The sequence below is a fragment of the Quercus robur genome, chromosome 6 (assembly GCF_932294415.1).
Source record: "Quercus robur chromosome 6, dhQueRobu3.1, whole genome shotgun sequence".
NCBI classification, from domain to species: domain Eukaryota; kingdom Viridiplantae; phylum Streptophyta; class Magnoliopsida; order Fagales; family Fagaceae; genus Quercus; species Quercus robur.
Window position 1 is genome coordinate 2,081,527 of NC_065539.1, and position 17,139 is coordinate 2,098,665.

Genomic DNA, 17,139 nt, shown 5'->3' on the forward strand with positions numbered 1-17,139 from the left:
ATAGTTTACATCTTTATACACAATAGCTTTCCCATGCACCGCACGGGTTAGCGACTAGTTTTTTTAGATAACAAGCTTAAAAGTTTGACTTGAGCTCAAGTTTAAGCTTGATATTAAGTTTGAGTTTGGCTTGACTAATTAATCAAATCAAGCCAAGCCAAGGTCAAGCATTTTGGCTTTCCGACGAGTTCAAGCTCAAATACTATTTTTAGACTGGTCACGAGCTCGAACCAGACTTAAGCTTTTGACTTTTCCTGATAAGCGAAGCTTGAACATGCACTATTCAACAAAGTTCGACTCTTTTACAACTCTACATTCTTTACCATTGTTTGATACTATTCTTATTTGGCTTGACTTTTTCGACCCCTTGTATCATTATTTGTTTTGAATTTAAAGTAAACTTAAAAGAAATTATAACCATCAATAGTTTGCAAATTTTCTTGGCATTTGGGTTCGTTTGGACTAGATGTTTGAAAAATTTATAGTTTCAACAATCATAATAATGTACAATTTTTTTTTTTTTTGGGAGGGGGGAGCTATATGTACAATTTTTTGAGTGTGTCAATGTAAGTATTTTTTGGTTCTTTTTTTTTTTTTTTTTGATGATGGGGATATTGTTCGGTTTTATTAATTGAGTATTTGTTGGATGAGCAATATTTCCAAATCCAACCCAAGCAGGTTTGGCCCAAAAACCAAATCCGCGTGGTGACTCACACTTCATCCCACCAATAGACCACACACACTTTGACGGCTGAATATGTAAATAAAACACCCGCGGTTTAAACCTCACTCTCGCAACGATCATTTGACTTTCACCTACTGGCGTGGCGTCGATAGATATCTCTCTCTCTCTCAACGACTATCTATATCCCCCCATCTTCTGATGTGAACGTTACAACCTCCTCTCCCTACATAAAACCAAAAATCTTCATTTCATGCTTCAAGTTTACGAGACCCCAAGTCTTAAAAAAAAAGCTAACTAAGCAATGGCTTGTGCTTGCACCTCTACTACTTGTTCATATTCATTGACTTCCGGATCACACATACTACTACTGGTATTGTTGCTACTGGGATTGAGTTCCTGGAGCTGTTGTGGGTTGGGATCATTTGGGTTCGACATCCACCACCGGTTCTCCGATCCGGTTAAGCAAATTTTGGGGTCTGATGGGCTTCCAGAGAAAGGAAGCGTAGAGTACTATGTTGCTATGGCTCACCGAGACCACATAATCCGGGGCCGCCACCTCGCCGCCAGTAACAACCAGTCGCCACCGGCGCCTCTCACTTTCGCCAATGGAAACGAGACCTTCCTCCTCAACAATTTCGGAAGGTATATATATATGATAATTTTTATTTTTATTTTAATAATTTTTTTGAGTTCTTCATGTTCCTTAATTTTCTGGAAACTGACTTTTTTTAAAAATGGTGTTTGGTATTTCAGTTTGTATTACGCTAATGTTTCTGTGGGGACACCGAGTTTATCATATTTGGTAGCACTGGACACCGGCAGTGATTTGTTCTGGCTACCATGCGATTGTTCGAATACCAATTCTTGCGTAACCGGCTTAGAGACATCATCTGGACAGGTACGTAATAATTTTTTTTTTTTTTTTTTTTTTACTTTATTTGCTTAATTTGGTATCGTTATGGAACTTTCATCTTTTAATTTAATATTCACTTCAACTCCTATCTAGAATTGTTTATTGCGTGATAGTGATCTCTTTTTCTTCTATAAATTATTTTTTTTTATTTTGATTTTAATTTGCACGAAAGGGAATGACAAGTAAAGAAGATAAAACGTACTTTGGTAAAGAATTCAAAAAGACTTAAATACAAACACTAGAATTAGAAAAGTCCAACATGGCCTAATATAAACGGGAAATTATATTGTTTTCATAATAAATCATATCAGTTATCTATTATTTCATTGAAAAACTCTTACCTAATTAAAATTGTTGAATCAGTTTATGATTAAAAAAAATTAAATAAATGTGTTAAACTAACTCAACAATTTTAAATATATAAGTCTTTTAGTGAAATTATGGACAAATGATATGGTTCACCATGAAAACTAACTATAATTCTTTCAATTTAGAGAGAGAGATGTCATAAACAGTTACATATTTGAGTTGACCTAAGTACGTGCCAAACCATCCACACATTGATAGCTTCTTGAAAAATATGTCTAAATGTTACCTTCCATGATTGCACCAAAATGGATCTACAATCCAAAATCAAATTTGTTTATATAGGTGAAAATTAAAGGCATCATATATAACAGAATTTAACCAATTATATTCTTGATTGGAGGAGATTCTTATTTGATTAGTAGGAAAAAATTTTAATTTTGTTTTGGTTTCAATTAAGCATGTGTAGGAAAATTACCTTTAGGCAAGTTATAATTTTCAACTTAGTGGTTAGATAGATGTCCATATCGCTATTATATCATTAAAGTCTGTATTGACCTCGAACTTTGCCCTCCACGCAAATGCGAGTGATCAATATCTTTAAAAATATTTTATTTGTTTATGAGAATTCGGAACTCTCTCTATAATAATGGTAGTTTGTAAATATTATCAGCCATAGTGATGTTGTCCCCAATCTTTATACCTGCCACAATCATTTAGAACTCTTGAGTTTGGTACAAAAATGGATTTGCCATCCACCATTTGAAAGCAATAAAAATTATTAGTTACATATATACTTCTTGTACTTGCCTCTTACAATGTCATATTTCCTCAATAAAAGTTTCCCAATTTTCTTTACAATGGAATAATAACAACAATAACAACAACAACATGATCCACAATTCAAGAGATAATACCAACAATTGTTCTATCATATTGCATGTAAACCAGTATAAGAATCTACTTTTTTTTTTTCTTTTTTCACATAACCACTTTTCAAAAATACCCATATTAGATTATCTATTCTAAACAATATTTCATTAAAATATCAATTTTTCTTAATTTTTTTAATTATTTCTCTTTCTTCACATACAATAATTATCATCTACTATTTTTCTTCATCTTCAGAATACATAAGAACAAAATAAAAAAATTAAATGTAAAATAAATAGTACCAATGTAAATTTACCTAATTATTGTAGCCATGGATGGATTTTACACAATCATATATATAAATTGATGTGGAAGATTTTAGGAGTTGGTTAAGCAAAATTGTGGAATTTCTTTATATTTTATAAATACTGATATGAATGCTCTTAAATAGTTAGCACATGTCCCTTTGCATTTATTAAAATGAACTACCTTTAAATAGAAGAGTTTGTTGGGATCTCCAATATGGTCATTAGGCTTCTAAGTAATTAGCTTTATTGAATCTCCTCAAAATTGTTGGTAAAAGTATAAAACATTAGTTTTATATTAGAAGAGTAAATGTAATTGAGACAAAATAGTCTCTAATGAGGCATGGAAATCCTACACTCTCTTAGAAGATTTAAACCATATGCAATTAGTCAAAAATCTTGTAGCTTAATTGCCTAACACTTTCTAATATTTTTAATAGAGACATTCTAGACTCTAGATTCAAATCCCCTAATCTCGAACTATCAATGTAAAAAAATAATAAATAAAAAATGCAATATGCATACAAAAAATTATATATATTAACTTCTCTCCTCCAAGATATAATGACCTAATACCTCGACCTCCCCCTATTTGAATTCCTTATGATATGCAATTGAAACAAGTTTTTGCTAATGGTAAAAAACGGACTTTGAAAGTAGAGGTTATTCTTATTTTACTTGAAGGGTTTAAATTAGCTACCCCCAAAAATCGTATTTCGCCCGATGGGGGTAGGATTGCTAGGATATAAATAGATTGCCCTTTCTTGTACTAAAAGAGGAGTCCAACCCCAAGGGGTATTTCCCTAACTTGGCGTATTAAGCTATTGCTCCCCCTTCATAGTCCATTAGAGCAGTAAACTTAGAAGGTGCCCGCCACCTCTTTAGACGCACATATGTGGAATTGACCCATTTCTTGCATCAAACGCTTATTTAAAGTCCCATAACATCATCAATTATAAATTAATTCAAATTCTTTCTTTATTAATGTGGGGAAAAAAATTTACTGAAACAATAACTCCCCAATCAAACTTTATTAACACATGAAAGTCACACTTTTTTCTAATTCAATCAATCAAAATCAAAATTCCATTTACTCATTTTAATATCAAAATGCAACAACACTTACTTGTCCTCTTATCAAGCAGGTACTAAACCTTAACATCTACAGTCCTAATGCATCATCAACAAGCAAAAAGGTTCCTTGTGGTAGCAATTACTTGTGCAGTCCAAATCAGTGTCCCTCAGCTAATAGTAGTGATTGTGCTTATAGTTATGCCTATGTTTCAAATGACACTTCAACTTCTGGAATTTTGGTAGAGGATGTTTTGCACTTAATTACAGATGATGATCAATCAAAAGCTGTTGATGCTCAAGTTACTCTTGGGTAGGTTATTTTTCATTGCCTTCCTACCAAAATCTTTGGAAGAAATATTCTTTCAAGTGAAAATCATATTGATTTTATATCATATCCAATATCAATTTTTTTTAAAACTGGATATTAAATACTTGTTAGTTAAAAATGACAAAAATTTATGGTACAGTTGATATTTCGGTAAATATATTAGATCATTTGGATGATAAATTTGGAGTTTGGTATGGGCTCTTTTCCTCCTCAAGTAAGTATAATGATTTGTAAGGGTTATCAAGGTGTTTTATGGCCTTGAGCTGACTAATTCAATAAAAGTCTCTTTTGTGCAAAAATAGAATTAATTAATGTAAAAATTTTTAAAAATTCCCATAATGAAGGCAGGTTATGCTTGGAATTTTCATGATATCAACAACTTTTGAGGGTTCAGAGAGATCACTAGAAAAAATTAATGTCTTTAATATGGTCATCAATTTTTTTAACTCATCATTGGTGGGCAAGCATTACTTTCTAATTCGTTAAAATTGCTTCTGTTAATGCCTCTTGGTAAGATCTTTTCTAATTCATTGAATTTGCTTCTTGCTAACCCCGTGTAATCCAACCCTTTTATTTTGCTTCAGTTGTGGTAAAAATGAGACTGGTACTTTTCTAGAGGGAGCAGCACCAAACGGTCTAATTGGGCTTGGTCTTAATAACATATCTGTTCCGAGCACCTTAGCAAGAAATGGGCTAGGTCCAAATTCTTTTTCCATGTGTTTTGGATCTGATGGAATTGGGAGAATAAATTTTGGAAATAATGGCACCTCAGACCAAAAAGCAACTCCATTCACTGTTGAACCATCATTGTAAGTTGTAACTTCTCAGTATTTTAAAAGTTGATGACAAGGTTATATAATATTTAGTTTATCAATAAGATTATCTTTGACCAGAACCTCATAATTGCACTTTGAAACTTGTTACCAGTCCTACTTATAACATCACTATCACTCAAATAAATATCGGAGGAGGGAATGTTTCTCAAATGGAGTTCAATGCAATATTTGACTCTGGTACATCGTTTACATATCTAAGCGACCCAGCTTATACATTTATTTCTGAGAGTGTAAGTGATTTAAATGATAGGTTTTATACATCACTGAAACTTCAACTTATGAAAAATGAATGTATATGATCTATTTTTCTTTGCAGTTCAATTCCCAAGTCACAGAAAAACGATATCCATCAAATTCCCAAATCCCCTTTGAATACTGTTACTATTTAAGGTATTTGAAGCAAATTTATTTTTATTGTGTATTAGTTTTCTCCTTACAACTCTAAAGCACTAATTAGATCCACTTTATTTTTAGTGCAAATCAAATGCAATACACGAGTTATACGACACCTACAGTGAATCTTACAATGAAAGGTGGAGACCAATATTTTGTCACTGATCCAACAGTATTGTTCTCTACTCAGGTGTGGTATCACTTATTAGTGCTTTAACATATTGTTTCTATTTGAATTATGCTAAAATTGATGTTATGGTCTGCAGGCTGGATATTTTTATTGCTTGGGTCTTCTCAAAAGTGAAGGCATAAACATCATAGGACGTAAGTGTGTGTATATATATAATCAATCACTATCCTTATTTTAAAACCAGTTTATAATATTGAAGAAAGTTTCAACTTTATGTTTTTCAATCATTTCAAAATTTTGAGTGATTGCAGCTTTTGGGTGAATATATATAGGTCAGATCTACAAATTTGGATCATCTTGTGTACAAGTATGTTAAAAGTGGGAGATTAATATATATGTGCAGTGCAAAAGAAATAACAAACATGGTTTCCATTTAATCATGGCCTTATTGAAGAAGCTAGAATTGCCAAATTTCATTTTGAGAAAATTGTTACTTGGACTTTCTTTGTGCCATTTATTTTTTTAGTCATTATGCGTCTTAACATGTTTGAGTTGAAAATTTTTCATTTCTAATTTGAATCAATTTATTTTCATCCAGAAAACTTCATGACTGGTTATCGCATAGTTTTCAACCATGATAAGATGGTTTTGGGTTGGAAGGCATCTAACTGTGAGTTAGTTCATCTTTTTCTTTATATTGAATTTCAATATAAAATTCAATTTTTCTTTCTCCTAGTGAAATTCTTAATGCGACAATAAAGAAACTTGGTTTCCGCAGGTTACAATGATTCGAATTCGCAAACTTCACCTACCAACCAATCACAATCTCCTGCTCTTGCTGTCAATCCAAAATCCACAGCACCATCTAGTCATTCACCCAAGTTGAAGGCTTTTACTTACACACTCGTGATGCTTCTAGTTTCATTCTTTGCCATTGTTTAATTTTCTTCTTATTTGGCAAGACTTTCTTGACGCTTGTATCATTATTTGTACTTAATTTAAAGTTAATTTAAAAGAAATTGGAAGCATTGATAGCTTGCTAATTTTCTTGCCACTTGAATCCATTTGGACTAAATGTTTGAAAAAACTATAGTTTTCAATAATAATTTTTATGTACATAAACAAATTTTTGAGTGTGTCCGTATAAGTATTTTTTGGTTTTGTTAATTGAGAGTTGTTAGATAGGCATTTCCAGATCCAGCCCTAGTAGGTGTGGCCCAAAACCAGGTCCATGTGGTGACCCCACTTCACCCTACCAAGAAACACACTTAGAGCACTGATTAGTATCCGAACAAATATGATCAAACCAGGTTTAGGATTCAATGTAATTACTCTCATTCCTCTCATAAAATTTTTCACTTTTAACTTTTTAAACATTTTTTATTTAATTGTTGAGAATGACAGTTTTTTTTTAAAACACTTCAAGCTTCTCACTTTTAAGGGCATTGATCACAATCTATAACTCAAAGAATCCTATCAATATCCATCTAAATCATAAATGAAGGAATGCACTCTAAATTCCATTATTCTAATATTTTTCTTTCCATTAACTTAACCTCTGAAATGCCTTTGATCAACTCCACCGGTTTGTTTGAAGTCTAAAAGTATGTTGTTCAATCCATGCAACTTTTACCTTGCTGAATTTCAACTTGTTTGCTGCCCTGCATGGTTTGGAATTCTTGGTTAATATGATTCCTCAATTTAAATTAGGAAAAATTATATATTTTCACCCTAAACTATATCCAAAATTATAGTTTGCATTCTAAACTTTCAAAATACATGATTAGCACCTAAACTATAACTCATGTTACAGTTTGCACCATGCCATCAATTCTGCCATTATCTTGGATGGCATAACATAAAAAGACATAATTACCCCTCTTCTATATCTCTTAAAAACAAATGAAAAAATTTATTTTAGCACCTTAAATTATACTCTTAATTACACTTTGTACTTTAAATATTAGTTTTCCACTCATGTAGTACCACAACTTCTTTGCCATAATTGTGATTTGGAAAAGTAGGAGTAATGGGAAAAAAATGGTAGGTTCATATAGAACTAATAGACAACCACTTATAACCTATCACGTCAAAGTTATAGTAAAAAACTGTGAAATAGTGTGCATTTCTATATTTAGGATCCGTTTGGATTGAACTTATTTTTGCTGAAATTGAAAACCAAAAATACTTCAACAAAATAATTTTTAAATGTGTGAATAGTGCCGTGGGACTCGTAAAAAGTGCACGAACAGTGTTTTTTTGTCCCCTACACAGTAAATTCATATGATTTTACTGTTCATGCACACACAAAAAAAAAAAAGGACTGAAAATATAAATGCCAAATTAAGTGCAATCCAAACGGATACCTATTCTTTCATTTAGAGTATCCTTCTCCAATGAATGGTTTATAACAAATAGAATGAAACTATGACCATCTTGCCTTTTGTCAAATCAAAAACCAACCATTTTGAAATAAGAAATAAAGAGGGATCTTGAAGTGTTGCTACAACCGAAAGAAATCAATAAGGAAAGAAAAGAAACAATGATTTCCCAATTTCCCGCTCTCTATAGTCAAAAAAAAAAATGGTGAATGCGCCCTTTCTCCTAACAACCTCCTCAACTGTCAAAACAAAAAGCAAAAAGGTGGGATCCACAACACATGCCTAAAATTTAACACTTTACACTCACAGACACAAACAGTTCAAGATCATAACAACTCTCTCTCTCTGAGAAATCACCAAACCCAAAAACCCAAAAGCTTTTGATAGAAGAAGAAAGAAGAAAGAAGATCTCTCATCTAAATGCAAATCTTTCTTTCCAGAATATCCACTCCTTCCTTCAACAACAAGCTAACATGCCTTCTTTCCATTCCTCTAAACTCTTCTTCTTTCTCGTCTTGCTCTCGCTGCGCACCTGCAATGCACGCAGCATCTTCACCTTCAAGATGCACCACCGCTTCTCCGACCCCGTCAAGAAATGGTCCAACTCCACCGGAATGCTCTCTCCGGCACCGGAAAAGGGCACCGTCGAGTACTACTCCGACCTCGCCGACCGCGATCGCCTCCTCCTCCTCCGCGGCCGCAAGCTCTCCGATTCCGACGCATCCCTCGCTTTCGCCAACGGCAACTCCACCTTCCGCATTAGCTCCCTCGGATTGTAAGTTTCTTTATATATATTTATATGTATATATGATTAAAGTTTCCAAATTTGGGTCACAACTGAAACGTTTTCTTGTTTTGGAGATTTGGTACAGTTTGCATTACACGACGGTGCAATTAGGGACGCCAGGAGTGAAGTTTATGGTAGCACTGGACACTGGGAGTGACCTGTTTTGGGTGCCATGTGAATGCAGTAAATGTGCTTCTACTGAGGGCACTGTTTATACTTCTGTATGCTCTCTTCTCATTTCTAATTCTATGTCCTCTCAATATCAATTTTTTTTTTTTTTTTTAATTTTAGCTTATTATGTGTGTGTGTGTGTGTGTGTTTTTTGCGAGAAAGTAGATGCTAAACTGAATTGGGGTGGGCTTCTTTTTCTTTTCTTTTTTCTTTTTTTTTAATAATTTTTATACAAGATAAGAATTTTACTGTAGTCTAATTTAAGTATACACGTGTGTGATTTGGGGGGATTTGTTTGGCTGAAATCAAGTCAGAGAGATTTATGGTATTTGGTGTGTTTATTTATGGTAGCACTCAACTTATTTTTGTTTTCTAAACTTAAAGCGTTTTTTTTTAAAAAAATAATAATTCTAGGTATATGCCCAATTTCACAACATGTTGATATGTGAGATTGTGAGTAGTAGACACTTTCTGCTCACTCTTGTTTATATGGATCCACCACTTTTGGTTGATTACTCAGAGTCACACAAGCAAGTTAGGTGTGAAAATGGGTGTGTCAATAGTTTTTTTTTTTACCATGTAATGGATATAGTTGAGATCTGTTCCTTTGATTGTGGACGCTTAAAAATTATTTCTTTTGTTGATTGCCATTCTGTTAATGGGGGTTTTTGATGTAATAAATATTTAGCCTCGGTTTGTGTTTGTGTTGGGTAAAAGAGATTGAGGGGTTTTACTAGATCAGGCATCTTCTACCTTTTTGGCATCAAAAGACTGCTGAGACACATTGAATTAAATTTAGCAAACCAAGTATGATACCACGTTGAGCTTGAGTTAAACATGAAAAGTTTGCATGAATGATGACCTTGATCAAGAGTACGTTGTCCTCTATCCCTACCAATTTATGTCACACTTTACATTGCCTACTCGTGTGGCCAATAATTGGAGAAACTTCAAAGAGAATTCCTATGGAGAGGCATTGATGACACTAACAAATTCCATTTGGTGGATTGGAGAGTGGTTTGCCCCCCTATTAAAGAGGACGGTTTGGGTATCAGAAAACTCAATTCTTTTAACCAAGCCCTCATAGGGAAGTGGCTCTGGAGATTCATAATGGAAAGGGACCATTTGTGGAGGAGAGTAATTTATGCCAAATATGGGGAAAGGTGGGGAGGTTGGACAGCAGAGTAAATTTAGGATACACATGGGATTAGCTTGTGGAAGGGCATACACACTGGATGGGATTCTTTTTCTAATTTCTTACGGTTTGATCCTCGAGAAGAGTCCAAGGTGAGGTTTTGGACCAATATTTGGTGTGGTGAAAGCCCCCTCAAGGATTTGTTTCACTTAGCAGTGAACAAGGAAGCCTTAGTGTCTTCATATCTGGCTGGCCCATCAGAGGGTGAGGCCAGCATTGGAGTCATCAGTTCATCAAGCACTGTTGATACTTTTCTTGGGGTCCTTGTTCTATGATAATCTTCCTCCCTTAGAAGAGCATTTGGAGCCGTCCCTTGGGAGATCTCTAGCAATTGATAACCTTCGCAAGTGTCAAATTTTAATATTTTATTGGTGCTGTATGTGTTAACGTAGTGGGGAATCTATTGATATATGGTCCTTTATCTTTACTTGGTTGGGTTAGCCGTTAGCTTGGGTGACACCCAAATCTGTGATTGAACTGTTAGAATGTTGGCAAGGTTGGTTTCAGCAAAATAGAGGAGCCAAGGTGTGGCAAGCCTTGCCCTTGTGCGTCATTTGGAATCTTTCCTTTGAAAGAAATATATAGATGGGTCTTTGATGTCATTGAACATCCTGCTTATGTCATCAAAGAGCGTATTTTGCAAATGTTGTTTGATTGGATGCATGCTCTTGGCAGCATCCCCTATATGACTTTTTGTTTATTTTATTGATATCATTTCCTTTCAAGTTGGATTCTTTGAAAAGGGCTAGTACACATCCTTTGTGTCTTTCCTGTTTCCTTTTCTAATAAAATTCTTACTTATAAAAAAAATAAATAAATTGGTTGTTTGTTTATAAAATTTCATCTGGTTTTTTTTTTTTTTCCTTCAACTGCTTTTTTCTTCCCTTCCATTGCATTCAATGAAATTAATCATTCTGCAGGATTTTGAGCTTAATATATACAACCCTAAAGGGTCATCAACAAGCAAAAAGGTAACCTGCAACAGCAGTCTTTGTGCACACCGTAATCAATGCTTTGGAGCATTCAGTGATTGCCCTTACATGGTCTCTTATGTCTCTGCTGAAACATCTACTTCTGGGATATTGGTAGAGGATGTTCTCCACTTAACAACAGAAGATAGTCATCAGGAACTTGTTGAGGCATATATCACATTTGGGTAAGTTCTATGATTAGCTCTAACTTATTTGAACATTGTGCCTGACTCCAGGACCATTCTTTTGATGAGAGTGTTTTTGGTTTATTGGTTTTTTTTTTTTTTTTAACTCTGTTCCCCCGTTACATTTAATCATGTCTAGAGATTAAGATGCAGTATGAATTGTACAGCTGTGGACAGGTTCAAAGTGGTTCATTTCTGGACGTTGCAGCTCCCAATGGTTTGCTTGGGCTAGGTATGGAGAAGTTATCAGTTCCTAGCATTTTATCCAGCAAGGGTTTTACAGCAGATTCATTCTCCATGTGCTTTGGACGTGATGGGGTTGGAAGGATCAGTTTTGGAGACAAGGGTAGTTCTGATCAAGAAGAGACACCTCTTAATTTGAACCCATCGCAGTAAGTGGTAATTTCTGTTTATTGATGCCAATTGCTTGTGAATCTATACAACAACAAAGCCTTAGCCCTAAATATGGTTGCTTTTGTGAATCTATGTTGATAATTTTTTCTCTAATGGAAGGATTAATCTAGTTACTTTTGTCTCTTATGTCTTAACATTTCCTGCAGCCCAACTTATAACATCACTGTTACTCAAATTCAAGTTGGCACAACTCTAATTGATGTGGATTTCAGTGCACTTTTTGATTCTGGGACCTCTTTTACATACTTGGTTGAGCCAACCTACACCAGACTTGTAGAGAGTGTGAGCACATAAAATGATGAAATAATTTTACTTGGTTCTTTTTATTATATATATATATATATGGAGTGTTGGATTTTAGCAATTTCATGTTCTTTTCAGTTCCATGAACAGACTCAAGATAGGCGGCGACAATCTGATCCAAAGATCCCTTTTGAATATTGTTATGATATGAGGTTGCATACTTAGTCTTATCCATATTTAAGTTTTAGGCTCCGTTTGGGAGTTCATAAGGGAATGGAATGTATTTAAGTAAGAGAAATGAATGGAAAAGAAAGGAATGGAAAAGAAAGAAATGGAATGGAATTAAGTAACCTTGATTGGATGTTTTAAAATAAATGAATGGAAAGGAATGTAATGTAAGTAATCTTGTTTGGGAGCAACTTGGAGAGAATGGAATCATTTTATGACAATATTACTATTAGACCACTATTTTAAAATAAATGGTTGAATATATAGGGGTATTTTGGGAGTATTAGTAAAAAAATCATTAAAATTAATTTCATTCCCTCCCATTCTTCCCAATTTCAGGAGGAATGAAAATTTAAGGTTTGAAGGGAATAGAGAGGAATGAGTGTTCCCTCTTAGCCATTTCATTCCTTTCTACTTAAACTCTCAAACAAAGGAATGAGCATTTCATTCCCTTTATTAAAACTCCCAAACAAGGAAAGAGAAGAATACTCTAAAATTATTTTTTTCATTCCTTTCCATTTCATTCAATACTCTCCTCCCAAACGAGACCTTAGTTTTTATGCTCCATATCTAAAACATGATCTTTATGACTTGCAGTCCTAATGCTAATGCTAGTCTGATACCTAGCATGAGTTTAACTATGAAAGGTGAAAGCCAGTTCACTGTCTATGATCCCATAATTGTCATCTCTACGCCGGTAATGTTTAGTTCCTGGTTCCTGTTCAGTACTATTTTTGTTGTTTAGTAGCAAGCTATACTAAATACCTTTCTGCCTAATGATATGCAGAGTGAACTTGTTTATTGCCTGGCTATTGTCAAGGGCACAGAACTGAATATAATTGGACGTAAGTCTTGTACATTGCATTTAATAAATAGTCACAATTTCATGGATGCATATGCTGTATTTAGTATCTGTGATGTAATCAAGTTCAAACCCAGGCAAAATTATCGTCTAGCAGTCCTTACAATACTCAAAATTCAACTGACCAAATGACACTCATATACCAGGCTTCTTTAATTCCTATTACTCCATGGTCAAGATAAAATGATGATAGGCCAGTTAGGCATGCTCAATGAAACTAGCTACAATTGTTTCCTTGACCTCAATCTTAGATCAGTAGTGTGCTTCCTTTTGTTCAAGATGATGCATCAATGTCCATGCTTTTGTTTAGCTATTTCTCCATGAACTCTGCTTGCTTATAATTCAGCAATTGCTCTTTATACAGAAAACTTTATGACTGGCTACCGTGTTGTATTTGACCGAGAAAAGTTTGTCTTGGGCTGGAAGAAGTTTGATTGTAAGTTTTGCTCTCATTTATGCACATACTGTTCTTCCATGTTTTCATCTATAATCTTTTTAACCAGCCTTTCGCCCATGCAGGTTATGACATTGAGGATCAAAATACTTTCACAGTAAAACCACATGCTACCACTGTGCCTCCTGCTGTTGCTGTCGGAATAGGTAACTACTCTACTCCAAAATCAACAAAAGAGACCAGGAATAGTTCCCAAAGTTCAGTTGCATGGCCAGCTTTCTATAATCATCCTTTTCCTTTGGCTTGCTTCAGATTCCTCATCATATTGTTTCTATTATTGTAGCATTTCTCGAGTCAATTGTTTTTCAGGCCAATTTTGATTTCCACACATTAGTATTAGGTCAAATCCTTGTATCATGTGTAGATATAAATATGCCTTTACCAGTCCTGCAGTCCCATTTAACTCCACTTTTGGTTTCGAGTTCGCGTTACAATTTTTGTCTCACAGAATGCTACAATCTCTCCATCCTGACTGTGGAGTGTAAATATTATGCACTAACACAATGTGATAGACCATTTGTAGTATTCTCCTTATTATATTATTAGTTTTTTGGCTTTAATCATCTAATACAGGACATGTCTACTTCATTGTTGTGTATGAAATTCTCATAGAATAGACGCAGCTGCATATTTTTCAGTGGACTTCTATTTTCTGTCTAAAGCATCATTTTTCCGGTTGCTGACTTTTATCTCATTGTCTGGTTCCTATTAGGTTCATTTGGATGTTCCGAGAAGTTTAACCATTCTTCTCTTCTTCTTGTTTTTTCCTTTTTTTCTTTTTGGTTTTTCCAATTTTGTCTCTCATTTCATCATTACTTTAGGACCCGTTGGAAGAGAGAGAGAGAGAGAGAACGATTTGCTCCCTAATTCATGGCTATCTGCCTGAGATTGTCATCAAACTTATTAGACAAAAATTGAAATCTCCAAAATATAGGCACCAGTTTCTTCTAATCTTAACGTTTTTCCAAGTAAAGTACAATCATTACATGGTGGAAGTAAGTACCGCAATTGGGGACCTTCGCGTGCAGCTCCAATGCAGTTCTAGAAGCTTGGACTACGATTTGCTGGTTTTAGCACCTAGTGGCATAAAATATAGTTCGTATCGCATTCACATGATAGTGTAAATTGTAGAAACCTAAATTTCAAGTCAAATTGGTCATGCTTTTCATGTATATAATAAGTCACCTTACAGACACGTAAAGCGAATATAAAACATAAAGAGTTATTAGAAAAAAGAATTTGTGTACACACTAATTGAACTCTACCTAACAAAGAGATGAGTCACAGAGACTGTGAGAGTAGTGCTCGATCGAATGCTTGTAAATATTAGTCAATCCAGTAGTTTCCAGCGACTTGCGTTGTAAGCATTCAAACTTTCAAAGTCCAAGTTAAAACTTTAGAGTTTGCGTTTTTCAAAGTCCAAGTTAAAACTTTTTAGTATCCGTTTGCGGATACATGTTTGCTTTTCTTTTTTACGCAGCATGTTTTGACTTTTCAACAGTAAACAATATGGGGTCCAACAACTTCACTTTTTATCAATTTTTTCATTAAAAATGGATCTCACGATACTATTTATATATTTAAAAATTATTTTACTACAGTATTTTTAGATTTCAGTTTCAGCAAAATAAGTTCTATCCAAACGGACCTTTAGAGTTTGCGTTTTTCCATAGCTAGCGTTTGGCCTTTTTTTTGGGAATTTTGTGCACTATTCACAAGATACATGAAATTTAGCAAATTTTAAATTTTAAGTTAAAATTGGGTTTTATAACATTATTTACATATTTAAAAATTATTTTGCTACTATGTTTTCAGTTTTTAATTTTCAGTAATAATTAGTATCTAAATAGACCTTAAATATACGTTTGGATAGGAATTATTTTCCTGCATCTGGCGTTTTGTATTTTCTTTTCTTTTCCTTTTTTTTTGATGCACACATTTCAGTTTTTAGGAGACAAAACGTACAATCTACGCACTGTTGACGAGAGCCAACAACCACTTTATTCAAGAAAAAATATTAAAAATAGGTCACACGGTACTATTCACACATTTAAAAAATATTTTGTTACAGTATTTTCAATTTTCGATTTTCAATTTTCAGCAAAATAAACTTTATCCAAATATACACTCCCATTTCAGACGCAAAAAAAGTGTGAACCATAGACGCCGTTAATCTCGGCAGTCATTATTAGTAGCAGCTATCTCCATGAATAGCTCTCAGATAAAAACACCGAGATTGACGTTCAAGATCAAAATTTTAGTGAACTCATTCAATGAAAGTTGTGTTAGTTAAGTAAGACCGTTTTTCTCAGAAGTTTCTAACGTCTTGAAACATCACACGTGGCTCATTTTCTGACCCTATCTGATTTTTTACAGCGATTGGAAGTTGGAACCTAAAATTATTCTTATTTCAACGGCTTTTTTTTTGGTGCATCCAACGACTTTTTGGTCATCAATTTGCAATTTTTTGCATTCATATGTCCGCTGTTTTTGTAGCTATGGATATATGTCTTTGTTTTAAACGTTTTTCATGCCCTTTACTTTTTCTTTTTTTTCTTTTTTTTCTTCTTGATACTTTTCTCTATGTTCTTCTTTTTTCATATAATTTTAGAATTTGGCCTAAATTATCAAGGGTTTAGCTTACGACCAATACTTTTTTAACTGGAATCTCATTTTATTTTAATGAAAAATTATCACATCATCCACTAACTAAATAAAATGTAGAGATTAAACTCGCTACTACTTATCATTGTATATTTAAAACAAAAGGGATATCCAATTAAAAAAATACTAATAGTAAGTCAAACCTAATTATCAAATATAATTTCTAATCATATCGCAATTTCACATGCGATATAAATCAAGTTTGGGCTCTTAAGCTTGATTTATTTTGCTTTTTATAATTTGAATTTTTTTTTTTATTCATCATTTTTAGATTATACAATGTAGGGAATTTTCCTCTTTCATCGCTACTACCACTTGTGACAAAAAGGATATGTTAATGTCAATCAAATATCTAAAATTGACAACCTAATTACATATATTAATATATATGACTTTGACACTGTTTGTATTAGCTGTATATAAAAGAGACAGAATATAAATATATACCGCACAGGAAAGGTATGAGTTAAAACAGTCCAAATACAATTTAATTTGTTGAACGAGTCTAAACTTTCTAGTTTCTACGGCATTGATAGGACTTCTTGGACGTTTAACTAGAAAGCATTGGTTTCAAAAATGACGTAGAGCTTATCATTGATTTTTAAAAACAAAAACAAAAAAAAAAAAAAAATTAAAGGTGGTAGTAGATGGCGCTTTAAACAACGATCGAGATATTTTTTTTATTATTTTATAATTCATTAAATGAAAACATAATGATCATATTCTCGAAAAGAAAATGTG

At 33.6% G+C, this 17,139-nt stretch overlaps 2 protein-coding genes across 2 annotated transcripts; both read left to right on the forward strand.

The window, feature by feature from the left end:
- The first annotated feature begins 856 nt into the window (after positions 1-856).
- LOC126690544 (aspartyl protease family protein 1-like) lies at positions 857-6,969 on the forward strand. Its single transcript, XM_050385733.1, has 10 exons — positions 857-1,327; positions 1,439-1,583; positions 4,228-4,466; positions 5,069-5,293; positions 5,412-5,550; positions 5,637-5,710; positions 5,795-5,903; positions 5,980-6,037; positions 6,442-6,513; positions 6,622-6,969. Exons 1-10 carry the CDS (start codon positions 987-989, stop codon positions 6,783-6,785), a joined length of 1,566 nt encoding a protein of 521 aa, XP_050241690.1. The 5' UTR covers positions 857-986; the 3' UTR covers positions 6,786-6,969.
- A 1,564-nt stretch (positions 6,970-8,533) lies between these two features.
- LOC126690545 (aspartyl protease family protein 1-like) lies at positions 8,534-14,302 on the forward strand. The gene is made up of 10 exons (XM_050385734.1): positions 8,534-8,999; positions 9,097-9,232; positions 11,298-11,533; positions 11,701-11,925; positions 12,094-12,229; positions 12,329-12,402; positions 13,016-13,115; positions 13,206-13,263; positions 13,645-13,716; positions 13,800-14,302. Exons 1-10 carry the CDS (start codon positions 8,698-8,700, stop codon positions 14,015-14,017), a joined length of 1,557 nt encoding a protein of 518 aa, XP_050241691.1. The 5' UTR covers positions 8,534-8,697; the 3' UTR covers positions 14,018-14,302.
- Positions 14,303-17,139: the final 2,837 nt, after the last annotated feature.